The sequence below is a fragment of the Amblyomma mixtum genome, chromosome 10 (assembly GCF_055824585.1).
Source record: "Amblyomma mixtum isolate Tamu chromosome 10, ASM5582458v1, whole genome shotgun sequence".
NCBI classification, from domain to species: domain Eukaryota; kingdom Metazoa; phylum Arthropoda; class Arachnida; order Ixodida; family Ixodidae; genus Amblyomma; species Amblyomma mixtum.
Genome location: NC_143021.1, coordinates 160,319,000 through 160,334,653, shown reverse-complemented (window position 1 = coordinate 160,334,653; position 15,654 = coordinate 160,319,000). Strand labels below are relative to the sequence as shown.

At 48.0% G+C, this 15,654-nt stretch overlaps 1 protein-coding gene across 1 annotated transcript; it reads left to right on the top strand.

The window, feature by feature from the left end:
* The first annotated feature begins 1,929 nt into the window (after window positions 1-1,929).
* On the top strand, window positions 1,930-4,167 carry LOC149327523 (uncharacterized). The gene is made up of 3 exons (XM_089562929.1): window positions 1,930-2,053; window positions 2,153-2,301; window positions 2,354-4,167. The coding sequence occupies exons 1-3, from the start codon at window positions 2,043-2,045 to the stop codon at window positions 2,596-2,598; spliced, it is 405 nt and encodes a 134-aa protein (XP_089419055.1). The 5' UTR covers window positions 1,930-2,042; the 3' UTR covers window positions 2,599-4,167.
* Window positions 4,168-15,654: the final 11,487 nt, after the last annotated feature.

Here is a 15,654-nt window from a genome sequence, read left to right as displayed (position 1 = left end):
AGGCTGCATGTGAGGCATTTCTGCATTCCTTTCAAGCTCATGCTGTACAATTTCATTGTCCAGATGTGGAAAGCTGAACAGCATAATGTGCTGGAGGCGCTAGAAGGGCCACTTCACTTGACTGGTGATCGACGATGTGACCCGCCAGGTTTCTCGGCCAAATACTTGACCTACAGCTTCATGGACACAGCTTCCAGCGAAGTCATCCATTTTTTCCAAGTGCAGCTGGGAGAGGTGGGTGTCACCTTTCTGTCTGGCCTGTTTGGATGTGGCAGTGAGCTGCCACTTTTGTACTGGTTGTATAATTCTGAGATGCATCACATCACATTTTCAGAGTAGGGAATGCTATGGAAAAGTACGGGCTTGTGAAAGGCTTGGAAGAGCTGAGGTCCCAAGATGTGGCTGTTGCATCACTGACAACTGACCGCCACCCAGGTGTCAAGAAGCACATGCAAGTGCACGAACCAAGTGTCGACCACAAGTTTGATACGTGGCATGTTGCAAAGAGTAAGTGATCGATGTAATGCATTGACAGCATTTTATGCCTATGATATTTGCATTTTGAGAATGAGAATGAACCTTCCTCTGAAGAATCGTTAGTATCTAAACATGTAAAATGTACACATTTTTCTGATAACACGACCAGGAACCACAAGCATGCCAGCTGTCTCTTTGCTTATCTTGTATGGCATTTAGGTGTGGCCACAATTTTACTTGTTACAGCAGCTAATACCCCTGTCATGCAGGCACTTTTAAATGCTTTTGATTGGAGAACCTGCGAGATTCTCAATAGCAATTGAACCTCAAGAAGCTGTGACGTTGCTACAATGCAAACTCATAGTCTAGAGATTGCATCATCACACACCACTGTTTTGTGCCCCCACCATTGCTGCCAATTCTGCGGGCATATTGGCAATCTTCCTACGAATTTAAACAGAAAAGGTTAAAAACAAAGTGTTTATTTGCTACAGTTACATAATCACTCCCTAATAAACGAATTGACGAAACCATACTTCTTTGAGAAAAAATAACAAAGTTCGCCCTAACCACCATCTCAATTGCAGCGATAAAGAAAAGGCTGGTTGCGGCAAGCAAGAAGGCGGGCTGCGGTGACCTTCTTCCCTGGGTCCAACCGATAGTCGACCACCTATATTGGTGTGCTGCTGTCAGTGGAGGGGATGGAAAACTGCTGGTGGCTATATGGAAGAGTAAGCTTGCAAAATGAGTCCTTTGCCGTAAGCCAATTTTAAGAGCCTGGAAGTTTTCATTTGTGAACCACAGTCAGTGACAGTTCTGCACTTGTTAATTCAAGATTATAGCAATACAAGCCTCGTGAAATTTTCAGAGGCATTCTGGTTTGCCATGCTAATTAGACGTGCGAACTGAAAAAAATGATACTGAACTTGAAAAGGGAGTGTTCTGCCAGATTCAGGTTGTTTTCTCTGATTAAGTTTGGCTTTTCTCTTAGCCTATATCTGATGTTTATAATAAGAATTTATAATAAGAAATTAGCGCAACTGAGGTTTTTGATATTGGGTAGCATGTGTTGCAAGGGATGCAACCCTTCACACCTATGTCACTTCTGACATCCTTCCAAGGTGACTTGTTGTGAAAGCTAGCTGTCTACTTGAATATACTTTCCTTGACAACTGCCATCTGACTTAGTGCATTGGTTGTTGCAAGCACAGAATTGCATCCCTGTTTATTCGTGAATGTGTTTTTTCTAGGCATGCTGAACCATGTTGCTAATGCGCATTCTGGGCATGGTGACCCTTACCCAAAGTGCCTACATGACAGCATACCTAACGGAAAATGGCTCTCACCAGGTACAGTCATGTTTTGTGCCTGTAGTTGCATCCACTGAAAACTGAAAATTTTCAGGCACACGAGCTTATGCTCGACTTGTTGCCCTTGCATCTGAAAGGCTTCTTCTCCGAGTCATAGAGAAACTTTCGGCATCTGGACAGACATACAACCTTGAGTCCTTCCACAGCGTGTTAATTAAGTTTGCCCCGAAGTCCGTGGCATTTTCGACTGACATCATGCGTGCAAGGTACATCCTTCACATGTGGCTGCTTTGCTTACTTATACTGCAGAATAAGCGTAACTATGCTTTTGTACCTGCCCCCTACATATTTTGCTTCATGATTAGGACTCAGCTGGCCATCCTTCATCACAACGAGAACACTGGCCGTGCTCAAGCAGTCACCAAGGATGGGGAGCAAAGGTGGAAAAGGAAGCAACTGAGGGCCAGAAAAGGGGAAGAAGTTGTGTGCCCAGTCAAGACTGCAACAACTTATGGTGTGTACATAAAGTTTAGATGAACATTACATAACACTGTTTTCTTTTGCAGGATATGCTCCAGCACTGATGGCAGAGGTTGTCGACCGCTGCATTTCCTGCCCTTCTTTCAGACAGCCACGGAGTGAGAGCAGCAGGAGCAGCAGCCACAACCCTCCAATGAGCGAGCTTCACATGCCACGGCGCACAAAGCAGGAGCTCATTGCTGCACGCCGGTCACGGTTTGCAATGAGTGCCACACTTTCGGTACTGGATCCTGCTCCCTCAACGAGCAGCGCTGGCTCAACTAGCTTTTGAGGTAGCCTTTGTGTGTTGTGGTGCCACAGTTGTAAATCCACACTCACAGCCTTGGCCTTCCCAACCATGGCACTACTACTGTTCCTGGGCAGTGCTGGCTGTCCCTCTGACCCAAATGGAAGACCTTCACGTAAAAGGCTGGTATGCCTGCACCAAATTGTGCACTCGTCGCCTACTGAGGAACTGCACCATTTTAGTGTGAAAGCAGTCATAAGCTCACAAACACTGTCCGGGAATCTTGGCAGATTTTGTTTGTGCTGATACCAAGGCTATGCCATCGTGAGTTAAGAAAAGAAATATTGCTGTGACTGTAATTCGAGCCCGCTTCAACGCGAACAGATCAGATTCGCTCGCCACTGCAATAGAGCACTATGCTATCACCGCAGCCAATCACGCCTGGTGTTAAACTGCAACGCACTCTCTTGCTGTGCATTGCACATCATCGTCTTCGTCAACTCTGTCCAGCATTAGGTATACAGGTGCTGGTGAGGGGATGGTTCTCACTTTGGCTGCAGCTGAGTGACTTTCTGTTGTCATATGCCTCACCGTGTGGCTTGCTGTCGGTCTTCCCTTTCTATGGGATCAGCTGAGCTGGCCAACTCGTATGGGTCATCTTCAGTTCTGTGAGGTTCACCAGGTTATCTCCTTGAAAAACGGAGAGTTCCTTATGAATTTCCTGCCTTGTCTTTATGCCGCCATGGCAGACCCTTGCACTTGTGTCACCATATAGCGGTCTGGTTCACACAGTGGCTTATGTGTCATTGTGGCTTGACGTCTCATGAGAACGAAGTCTCCCTTTTGAACAGAATGTGGGGTGGCGGGATGCCTCTTGTCTGCATACGTCTTCATGTTTACTTTCGTGATCTTGTCTCTCCATCGCAGAAGTTTGTCGTTCTCTTCACGGGTAGTGGGAGGAAGTTTGGTTCTGATTTTTCATCCATATAGAAGCTGTAGTGGGGACAACTGAGTTATAGCCTGTCACGGCCGCTTGATGCAAAGTGAGGTACGGCCCGTCACGTCACAGAGAAACTGCGTCTTGGGCCAAGTTCTCCGTGCGCTCGCCGCGGCGCCGCTGCTCGAGGACAACTGCTCGCAGGGAAACGCCGTGACAGCTGTGTCTGTATGCCCGTTGCTCACTGTTTGAGGGCGTAAACAGTGCGCTTTGTAGTTGCTCATTAAAGACTGCATTTTTAAGTAGTTTGAAAGTGCCGATTATGTCACAATCACCGCAGCAGGTGGGAATCCCCCTTCTAGTGTATGCCTGAACGCTGTCCATAACGGCCGCCTATACGATGCATGACCGGGCGAGCGGCTGTACCTCAGGACGTTGCGTTAATGCGCCTGAAGCTTTCGATCTACTTTTAAGGTGAAAGCCTTTTATGGCTCATGACTTGCCAGAGTGTCCGTGCGTCCGCATCACCTGTCAATCGTCAGTATGACAGTAAGAATGGTTACTTGAAAAGTCAGTAATTGTAGTTAATGGTGTAGTAGTTGATGTACGAAGAGTAATGATAATTAGTTAATGATACCCAGTAAACGCGCACACTGCGCAGTGCCCCCATGCGCAGTCCTCAGGTGGTATAACAACGGCGCATGTGCAATGACGTCACAAGATTGCGCAATGGTCGTACCTCCTAGAGCTCTCTCAGTTGCTCCCTGAACGTTGGTCGAGGAAGGATGCCGCCCTCGCACGCTACAATGTCGCCCTCTACGAAACGCGTTTGCGATGCTAAACGGAAGCGTTCGAGTCGCCAAACGATCTTCAACAGTTGCCAAGCAGACGGCAGCGACAGAGGCGGTTAGAGGCTTTTGCCTGTGCGCACTTTAGATCGTCAAAGTGTTCCCCTGAATTTTATTCACTTCTCGCGACCACAAGTAGACGGCGAATGAGACGGGCGCACGCATTAGATTTCTGCTTGTCACGTCCATCACGTCGGCTATTGGCTCTTTTATATATATATATATATAAAGATTTTGTAATTTATAAAAAGAAAAACAATCAGTATAGCTGAAGTTGTGGGACTTTACAACTGAAACAGCAGCCAAGAAAACCAGAAAGTACTTCAACCAGCAGCTTGATACTTTTATTGCACTGTCATACAAAAAAGGAAGGAACCATTCACAGACGAAGAACCTTCCTTGACATTCCTTTTTGTAGTCATTCTCTGTAAAATGCAAGGAACATACTGGAGACCTGTCGTTTGGCACCCACTTGCTTCCTTTCCCTGACAGTCCTTGGCGAGCGATTTTCGGCCACGCTTCTCGACGCTTTAGTACGGAGGGAAACTCGTGATATCTCACAGTTGGGTGCTGTCTGGAGCTTTTAACACACAGTGGCACACAGCAAATGCGCGGCATCATGCCCCATACACGTCACTGACCTCCACACACACGTGCACAAAAAGCCCAAAGCATGCACGGCAGACGCGAGGCAAACACTCATTCGCGCGCGCACGAAAGTCCAAATCTAGCACTGCAGACGCGAGGCAAACGTGCTCATTCACGGGCACACCAGAAACGCGCACATCAGAAAATCCAAAGAAAGCACTGCAGACACGAGGATCGTGAGGCAAACGCGCTTGGAAACGACGAAGCAAGAAGCGCTTTGGGAGTCCACTCCCGGGAAACCGGGCGACTTGTCCCCGAACAGTGGCGCCCTCACCGAAAACAGCGGTCGCGACTGTAAACTCCCCCAGTCCCCCAGGACACGCTCGTCCATTGTCGGCGGCGCGACGTGGCTGGCCGCACCTCGCTATGCGTCAAGCGGCCGAGAGCCTGTAGTGTTGCTGCGTAATTGCGAGTACACCCGTACCTGTTCCCCATTCTCTTCCCTCTGCAATGGCTGACCTTGCTACCTTCTTGATGTGTTTGGCGAATATCTCATTTCTCCACTGGCTCGAGACCATAGGGGAGTTACTCTGTGGTGCTTGATTCTATTGGCTGCCATAAAGTTTGTGAACACTGAGGTGAAAAATGGTAGGCCATTTTCAGTGTCGATCTTTATTGGCACACCATGAACGGCAACCGCAGGAAATCTGGAATATTCCTGTACCATAACCAAGACGTACGTTCCATCTGGAAAGAGACCTGCATAGTCTGCTGCTAATGCCTGCGAGGGCACTGTCGGGAGGTCCGTCATGTTCAGCGGCGGTGGTCTCTCTGCTGTGTTAGTGCTCTGGCGTGCACAGGGGTTTGCTATGGCAGCTTCTACTTTCTTGTCCAGTCCAAGAAACTGATTCTTTTCTCCAATGAGCTGCTTTGTTTTTACGGTTCCCAAGTGTCCTCTGTGCACAATTTCTATTTCCCAGGCATGAAGTTTCATTATTGTCGGTGATGGTAAGTTCTTCACAAATCAGGACAATGCTTCAAAGCAGTCTTTGCCACATTTTGTCCGATGTCTCCTCGTTTTCTTTCTGCATGACCCTCTTTAGCTGTTGCATCAGTGAATAATCCTCGTAGGCATTGTCATGGTTTTGGGTACTGCTGACATACTGACACACAGAGCATTGTGTCACTGATTCAACTCAATTTAGAAGAATACTTACCATTCTGATTACATAATGATCGCTTTTGTATTTTATTGTAGTGTTGTGTTCTCCACGTACTAGTATTGTTCTTAAACTATTTTATTAATCTGTTCCGTGTTAATTTTGCTCACTTCCTTTTATCCTGCCTCAGTTGTTCTATAGTTTTGTATGAATTGTGCTTTGTTTATTTTTCTTGTTATCAACTGCCGTTCCCCTCTGAAATGTACTTTGTACCCTGAGGGTATCAAAAATAAATAAATAAATATTCTCGGTTGGCTTTATATGTTTTCCAGGCTGGCATCTTTTCCAAGTCTTGAAAGATAGTCTGCTGGGTTCTTTTTTCCTGATATGTGTCTGACTTTGCAGTCATACTGTTGGAGTCATAGGTTTAGACACTGTAATCTGGCCGACAGTTCTAAACTCAGGTTATGAAGGATGGAGACGAGCGGCTTGTGGTCAGTCTCAATTACAAAGCTTCCTCCAGCCAGGCACACTTTGAAATGTTTTACTGCTGGTACTATCGCCAGCGCTTCCTTATCGGTTTGAGGATAGTGCCTCTCTGTAGGAGTCAATGCTCTACTATAGTATGCGATGATGTATGGCTTTTCTGCATTCCTTTCTTGTGACAGCACTGCGCCTATCCCTGCTGGTCCTGCATCTGTGATGAGGCAGGTTTCTTTGCTTTCATAATAGTAGTCAAGGAAGTGGCAGGCAACCAATTCTTCGTTAGCGTTATAGAACGCGTCGTCTTGTCCATTTAAATGTGTTCTTTTCTCGAGTAAGTGCGCGAAGTGGTTTGAGAGTCTGAGTCAAGTGTGGGGATGAATCGGGATGAAATTGTCAATTGTCTTGGAAGATTTCTGCTACTGCGTTTACTCCAAACTGAAGTCTCTTGCATCTTCTCAATCTGCAGTGCATGGAAAATGTGGTTATCTGTTGTGTCGTGTCAAGCTCTAGCTGTTGGTAACCCTCATTCATGTGCAGCTTCGAGAAAAACTTTGCTCCATTGAAGATACGGACGACGTCTTCCACCATCTTTGTTGATCATTCAGGTGTTTTGTAGTGTTTGTCTGTTTTCTTTCTTTCTTCTTTGAAGTTTGGTGTGATCTTTGGCTGTTGTTAAATTGCCCACTCTGCTTGGCCCTCGGGCTGCAGTATTTTGTAAATAAGTAAATAAATAAATCTGCATGAGGTGTCTTTCTCGTCTGGTGGCAACATCTGCCTCCCACATATCCACGCACGTCTTAACTGCACTTGGATCACTTCATTTTGGGGCAACCCTTATTGGAGAAACCCATGGTGTCGGTCCCGCTGCTACCTCAATTATGTCGAGTTATATTGTTTGGAGCTTTTTCTTCGCTTCCTTCCACAATTTGAAAGGGATTCTTCTCTGTGGGAAAACTAGTGGTCTGATGCCTTCCTTGATTTGAAGCTTTACTTGGAAATTTTCCCAATCCCTCAGAAGAGGTTCGGAAATTTTTTTGCACGGTTTATATTGGTATTGCTCGTAACCCCATTTAGGATTTGTATGAGACCTAGATCGCTCACTGCTTTATAGCTCAGTAGTGATGTGTGCTCCCCTTTGATGGCATAGACGTTTGTCTCGACGCCCTTCTCTCAGGCTTTCATCTTAGCTGTGAACATTGCTAACACCGGAAGGGCTGGATTCTCTCCATACGGCACAAGGCGTATGCTTGTTTCTTTCAGGGGGGTGCTCAGACAGTCCCTGATAACATCGATTTCATTTCCATGTAAAAGTCAAAATTCTGTTTTCACTGTTGATATCTACTACTGGAGTGGGAATCTTGGACTTGCACTTTATACAGTATAGTTCTTCAGGAGGTCCTCACACTCGAGTTTCTGTCCGAGATCTGCACATTCAAGCAAAATGATTTTTCTTGTTGCAGTTGTGGAAGGTGGATCCCCAAGTCAATCATTTCTTTTTGCCTCCAGCATGTGGCCACTCTCCTCCGTAGCATGAGCATGTCTTGATTTGTGCGTTCTCTTTCTTTTTCTGCTGGCGATTGTGCTGCGTCTTCTTTAGGACTAACTTGATGACTGGCACTGTCGCTATTTTGTTTATATCGGCAGCTTGTCTTTCAACATTCTCAAGGCTGCGTCCCTTGCTTAGTAAGCAGTCAAGCCTGATGTCTTGCTCTTGAAGTGAGATTCTGCTTAATATCGCTAGCTATGGGGTTCCTTTTATGATTTGGCAGGGGAAGTCTTTCTACACAGTGCCAAATTCTTATATAGCAGCCAGTTCTTGTACAGGTACATGAAACCGATTGGTGGTTTCGGTTTCTTCTTATTTCACTTGACTGAACACGTCACTGAAAGATCATGTTCTTCAATTCAAAATGGTTCTTTAGTTTTTAAACCGCGGTGTCATATTGCCACATATCATTGTAGTGTCCGTTCGTTCGCGCTCAAGCACGCAGAAAAAGGGTGTTATCATTTTTGTTTGTGACGGGAGAAGCGACCGGACTAATCTCGATTGATCACAGCCATGAAGAGCTGCAACGTTTTCCAGATTACTATAGATGATCTTGACCTGTTATCTCGAAGTTTCCTTGCCGGCTTTAAATTAAGCGATGCCATGATTGGCGGGCATTCGTAGTTAGACGACTGACGAGTACGTTTTTTGCTTACGCCGCTGCCGAGTGATTCACTTCTTTTGCGGGCGCAAGTCAGCCCAAACAGCTTCGTTTGAAAGTTTTGTTGCTGTCTTCCTGACCGTTGGACTGCCGTCACTACGTCACATCTGGTGGAGGTGCTGGGTTGCCTTCCATCTACCAGCACCCCCTGCAAGTTGTGACGCCAGTCCTTTGAGTCATTCACCGGAGGACCTGACTCCAGTCCACCTCGTAAGTCGACGTCTGCTAGGGGACACACCTGAGTTCGGGACTCTCCCCGAGCTTACCCGGAAGCGGAAGCAAACAGCAACGTCCACCATGAGCTTGCCCCAGACGTCCACTCCAATCATTCTGCTGCAGCCCAGGGTGCCACCAACCTTTGACGCTTCGGCTGGGGCCGACACCGAAGAATGGCTGGAACAGTTCGACCGCGTGACTATCTTTAACCAATGGGACGATGGTATGAAATTAAGGTGCGTCTTCTTTGCCTTGGACGGACCAGCAAGAATCTGGTTTGACTATGAGGAAGCCAGCCTTCTTCTGAAGACTTTCACAAACGTCGTGCGAAAGGAGAGAGCCCAGCAGCTGCTACAGTCTCGCGTACAGCACCCAAACGAGACCGTTGCAGTGTACACTGATGATATGAAGAGTCTCTTCCGGCGTGCCGACGCAAACATGAAAGAAAAAGAAAAGGTAAAGCTGCTTATGTGAGGAGTTAAAGAGCAACTCTTTGCCGGCCTCGTCAGCAACCCACCCAAAACCGTCGTGGAATTCGTAGAAGAGGCATCCACCATGGAAAAAACCCTTGATGCCAGAGCCCGCCAGTATGACCGCCAGCAGCGCATTTTATCAGCAAGCTGCCCGGACACTGCTAACAGCGAGGACCTGCGGGAGGTTATACGCCAAGTTGTGCGAGAAGAGCTCCGATGATTGCTGCCAACGGGAACGCAGCCGCAGCTTACATCGCTCACTGACGTCATCCGGGGCGAAGCTCAACAGGCCTTGGGTCTGACGCCGACCACCACGCAGCCTCTGGAGCCCCCAGCCATGACTTACACCGCAGCAGTGCGCCATCCTGCGCCTCGATGAAGGTACCCAAACGCGTATCGCCCTCAGCCAGCTGCGCTGGACCGCCAACCTCTCGCCCCAACCCGCCCGACCCATGAGCTTCGCACACAGCCGAGGAAATGCGACAAGTGGAGAACTCCTGACCAGCGCCGCCCACTATGCTTCCACTGTGGTGAAGCCGGTCACATTCTCCGGCACTGCCCATACAGGAGAATGACCATCCGAGGGTTCTCTTACGACGCCCCACGACCCCGACCTGGCCAGCGACCAGCCGAAATCGGAGTTTTTGCGTCGAGAAGAATGCTCATCGCCGAGCCCCCTATCACTTTCCCCGTCGCCTCGTCACCGCGCTTTGTATCTCCTAGCCGAGGTTACGCCGTGCGTGGATGCTCCCCCAGCCCCCGAAGGTAAAACTGTATAAAGCAGCGTCTGGAGATGAGGTTGCTTCTGAGTGCAAGAACAAAGATCCTCCATCAACGAAAACGCAAAACCATGCCTCAGCTACGACGATAGCACCGACGACAACGCGGCCAGACTTGAAGCTTTTACCACCGCCCAGAGAAGTAACGTCGGAGTACGCCCACCGCAGCCTCACTACTCGATGAAGCCGAGAACGTACACCGAAGACAACGTGCAATACGAAAACGCAAACAAGTTACGGTCGACGGTCGCGCGGTTACTGCCTTGGTCGACACGGGAGCTGACTATTCCGTCATGAGCGCCACTCGCTGTCTAACTAAGGAAAGTAACAACAACTTGGGATGGCCCCCTGATCCGCACCGACGGTGGTAACCTTATTACGCCGTCAGGATGCTGCACAGCGAGAGTTACAGTAAATGGACGAACCTACGCTACAACCTTCCTGGTACTACAGCAATGCTCGCAAGACGTGATTTTGGGAATGGACTTCCTGAACGAACATCGGCCGATCATCGACCTTCGATCCCAGTCGATCAAGCTTTCCATGGACAAAACCATACCTGCTGCGACGAACGCGACTCATCACGTTGCCTTAAACGTTCTGGACGAAGCATTGAGCGTGCCGCCCCGATCGAGTGTCGTCGCCTGCATAGATACTGGAGTCATCAAAAATGCCGATGGCGTTACTCCTGGATCTAGGACCAGGCGTCGCAAGGGGGACCCAAAAATCCGAAATGGCCAAGCCCAGGTGCTGCTAACTAACTTCACCAAGGAATACTGGAATTTACACATCACACATCAGAGACACATTTTCCCTCCCCGACCAACCAGTAGAACCATCTGACCGAGGCCAACAACCCACATTTGATATCAACCCAGCATTACCACGGAACAGACAAGACCAAATACGCAGTATTCAAACGTACAGCGATTGCTTCTCATCAGCATCAAATGTGGGACGAACCCGGCTTGCCAAGCACCGCATTGTCAAAGACGAACACGCCCGACCACTGCGACAGAGCCCCTACCGTGTATCGCCGCTAGAACGCCAAGCTATCCGCAAGCAAGTTGAGGAAATGCTTCGTGCCGAGGTCATCCAGCCATCGAGGAGCCCCTGGACAGCACCAGTCATCCTAGCGAAAAAGAAAGACGGCACCCTTCGCTTGTGCGTCGATTACCGCCGCCTGAACAGCATTACGAAGAAGGATGTCTCCCCCTTCCCCCGCATCGACGATACATTGGACCGGCTGTGCAACGCTAAGTACTTCTCATCGATGGACCTGAAGAGCGGCTACTGGCAAATTGAAGTCGACTAAAGAGATTGCGAGAAGAGTGCTTTGATCACACCAGACGGACTCTTCGGGTTCAAGGTGATGCCATTCGGCCTCTGCTCTGCCCCAGCGACATTCCTGCAAGTAATGGATGCCGTGCTCGCAGGCTTGAAGTGGCAAATTTGTCTAGTCTATTTAGATGACGCTGTTGTCTTCTCCTCTAGCTTTGAAGAACCACCTCAGAAGGCTGGAAACAATCAAGTCTTCAGGTCTATCACTGAAACCAGAGAAGTGCCACTTCTACGAGGAGCTACTGTTCCTTGGTCACGTCGTAAGCAAGGATGGAGTTCGCGCAGACCCTCAGAACACTGCTGCGATCGCAGAGTTTGCACCGCCTAATGACAAGAAAGCTGTATGCAGATTTCTTGGATTGTGGTCTTATTACCGGCGATTCATCAAGAAGTTTTCGCGCATCGCTGAACCTTTGACCGAACTTACCAAGGCTGACATGCCTTTTAAATGGGAAATGCCGTAAGTGGAAGCTTTCAAAGAGCTGAAGCGCCGCTTACAGTCCCCTCCTGTGCTCGGGCACTTTGATGAAGACGCCGAAACCGAAATTCATACCGATGCAAGCGGTGTGGGCTTAGGAGCGGTCCTCGTTCAGAAAAATGGTAGACAAGACAGTTATCGTGTACGCTAGCCGTTCATTGTTGAAAGCCATGGCCAACTATTCGACCACCAAGAAAGAATGTGTCTCGCCATTATTTGGGCCACGTCGCAATTTCGTCCCTACCTGTACGGACGACCATTCAAGGTTGTGAGCGATCAACATGCTCTGTGCTGGCTAGCCTATTTGAAAGATCCCTCCAGCCGCCTTGCTCGTTGGAGCCTGCACCTTCAAGAACTCGACATAACTGTAGTGTACAAATCTGGCCGCAAGCATTCCGACGCAGACGCCATAGATGTGCCACAAAAAGACTGCATCGATGAATTCCTAAGACCTATCAGCTCCAGCTCTTTTGCACAGCAGCAGCGCTCAAATCCTAGTCTCCAACGCCTCATAGAGTACTTGGAAGGCAAGGTTTCTTCACCCCCAACCTCATTCAAGCAAGGACTGTCGTTGTTTTGTGTACAGAATGCTGTCCTCATGAGGAGATAGAGAGATAGAGGGAGGGAAAGGCAGGGATATTCACCAGAAAGGATTTCGGTTGGCTACCCTGTGCACTGAACAAAGCAGCTTACCTCCTTGTTGTACCTGGAGAACTTTGTGAAGAAATTCTACCCACTTTACACGACGAGCCAACAGCTGGACACCTCGGGTTTTCTGACGCCGTCCTCAGCATTCAAGACGAGCATTACTGGCGCCAGCTATAGGCCGCTGTTGCACGTTATATGGAAACGTACCGAGATTATCAGCGATGCAAGGCTCCTCCCTCCCGACCAGCAGGATTCCTGAACCTTATTGAACCTCTGTCAAGACCGTTCCAACAGATCAGCATGAACCTGCTTGGCCTTTTCTCGAAGTCAACAAAGTGGAGCATTGTAGCAACAGACTAGCTGACCCACTACGCCGAGGCAAACGCCTTGCTGAAGGGAACAGCGCCAGAGAACGCCAAATTTTGCTTGGAATATATGCTTCTCTGACACAGTGCCCCCAAAGTGCTCATTACGGACAGAGAAACAGCATTCACGGCGGAGCTGACACATGCCATCCTGCGCTACTGTCAAACAAGCCACTGCAGGACACTTGCATACCATCCGCAGACCAACGAACTTATGGAACATCGGAACAAAACCATCGCTGACATGCTTGCCATGTATGTCGATGCTGAGCACAAGACTTGGCACATCATCCTGCCTTACATCGTGTTCATTTACAACACTGCAGTGCGAGAGACCACCCAGATGGCGCCTTTTAAGCTCGTCCATGGCAGGGAGGTCATGACCACGCCCGATGCCATGCTGCCACATGTTGTCAAAGAAGACAAGGTCGGCATCGCTGCCTGCCTACAAAGCGCAGAAGAAGTACGATGACTGGCCAGCTTGCACATTAAAGACAAACAGCGCACCAACGCCCAACACTACCATCTACGCCAATGCCATGCGAAATATAAGCCGGGTGACCGTGCATGCGTAGAGATGCCCATTCGCCACCACAGGCTGAGTTCAAAGCTTTTGTGCCCCTACTTCATCCCGTACAAGGTCATTGACTTGGAGAGCTTGACTGTAAAGTAGCCCCCTACTGAGCAACAACAACTTAGCGGCGCCATGCGCGGCCAGAAATTGTACATGTTGTGCGCATAATGCCCTATTATGCATGCTAATGGAGACTGTGCTTGCATTTTCAATGATTGCTTTTTGCACTCTCAGTGTTTATTTTTGCCCACATTTATTTTAGTTGTAAAGCACCACATCGATGCTTCTTTACGAGGGAGGGAGTGCCGCTAAGCTTTCCAATCATTGTTTGTTTGTTCTTGTAAGCTGCCAGCACGCGCAGTTATCGCGCTGTTCGTGATGTAAGACGTGACCAGATTTATTTAGATTGATCGCACCCAGATGAAGCCAATCTTATGTTGTTTCAGACTGTTGTGGTTACTTTGCACCCTGTTTCTCGAAAGTCCGCTTTTGAATTGAGTGCAACCGAGAGCAGCGGGCATTCTGTTTGACAGCCGCCGAGCACGCTTGTTGGTATGCTGGCGCCAAGTAATTCAGTTTTTTGTGGGTGCAGGTCTGCCCAATAAGCAGCTTCTTTTTTGAAGCCCTTTTCGCTGTTTTTCGGGTTTCCGTCACCACTACGTAACACTATTCATAACGTTATTGATGGGTTGCTTCGTCTGTTTTTGTTTATTCTGCTTTCTTGCAGTGTTGTTCATCTCTGTCAGTGGCCTTGGTTGAGGGACATACTCCTGCCAGATGCCTGATCTTGCAGCATGTGTTGCTCTGGGATTCGGCATGCTGGCAGGCTTCTATGTAGTCGCTCCACACCAATAACTTATTGTCTGTTTTACCTGTGCTCCCTTAGCAGTATGAACCGGCTGCACTTCAGCCATGTGCTCGGCTAGCCTTAACATGCGGGAGTCATTCTTAATAAAAAACTGTAGCGCTCGAGACGAGGACACAACGAAGACGACAAAACATGCGCTTTTTTTTTACTGCGCAAGCATTAAAATATCTTCCCACGAGCCTATCGCACCGCAAGTCACTTATCACATTTTATACAAGTCATCAAGAAAAATCATCTCCTTCTTTGATAAATATACAGATGGGATGCTTACACACTTCTAAGTTTTTATTCGTCTTGCTTCAACAATCTGCCGTGTTAGCTGTTTCTTGCTTTTGTTAATCACCTGGCATTCATCGAACTTCGGCATGCATGCATCTGGTTTACATTCCTCACAGTGTTCTGAAAGATTACCTTTTTTATTTTCTATATTCCTATTGTGCTCCCGTAGCCTCTCGTTTAGGCACCTCCCGGTTTGGCCTACGTACACCTTACCACATGACAGTGGCAAGGAATACACAACACCTTCTGCGCAGTGAAAAAATTTCTTGCTCTGATTCTTTGTACAACTTTGATGTTTCACAGAGTACGGATTTTTCATCTTACATAGTTTTGCCAGTTTATCTGGGGCCGAAAACACTACCTGAACGCCTACTCGTTGACCTATCTTTGTTAGATTATGGGAAATCCTGTGCATGTACGGAATTACTGCTGTTTTCCTACATTTCTCAGGTAGAGTTTGACATTTGGAATTTTTGTTACGAATCATTCCCTCAGCCACTGACACCAAAATTGCTTTAGGATATCCAGCCTCTTGTAACCGTTTTACCTGTTCCTGAAAACTACTGTTCACCTGGTGCCCACATGACTTCTCCAGAGCCTTTTTGAAGCACGTGTTGACAATGCCTCTTTTTATCAACTTAGAGTACGCCGAATTGTGAGCAAGCAAGGATTTGTTGGCACGAGGGGCATAGCTCCAGCAAGTGTGTTCTTGATCACATACGAGTTTAATATCAAGGAAGCGAATTTCTTTGTTTTCAGGATATTCACAGGTCAGCTGAAGTGGGTCGAGGCATTCATTAAAAACTTCTGTTACATCAGATGATACTTTGTTTAGGTCATCTGAGCTACTGTCG

Excerpts from the sequence above, each read along its gene's own strand:
- LOC149327523 (XM_089562929.1), top strand. Across the intron at positions 2,302-2,353 it reads CAAGACTGCAACAACTTATG|GATATGCTCCAGCACTGATG; the intron begins GTGTGTACATAA and ends TTTCTTTTGCAG.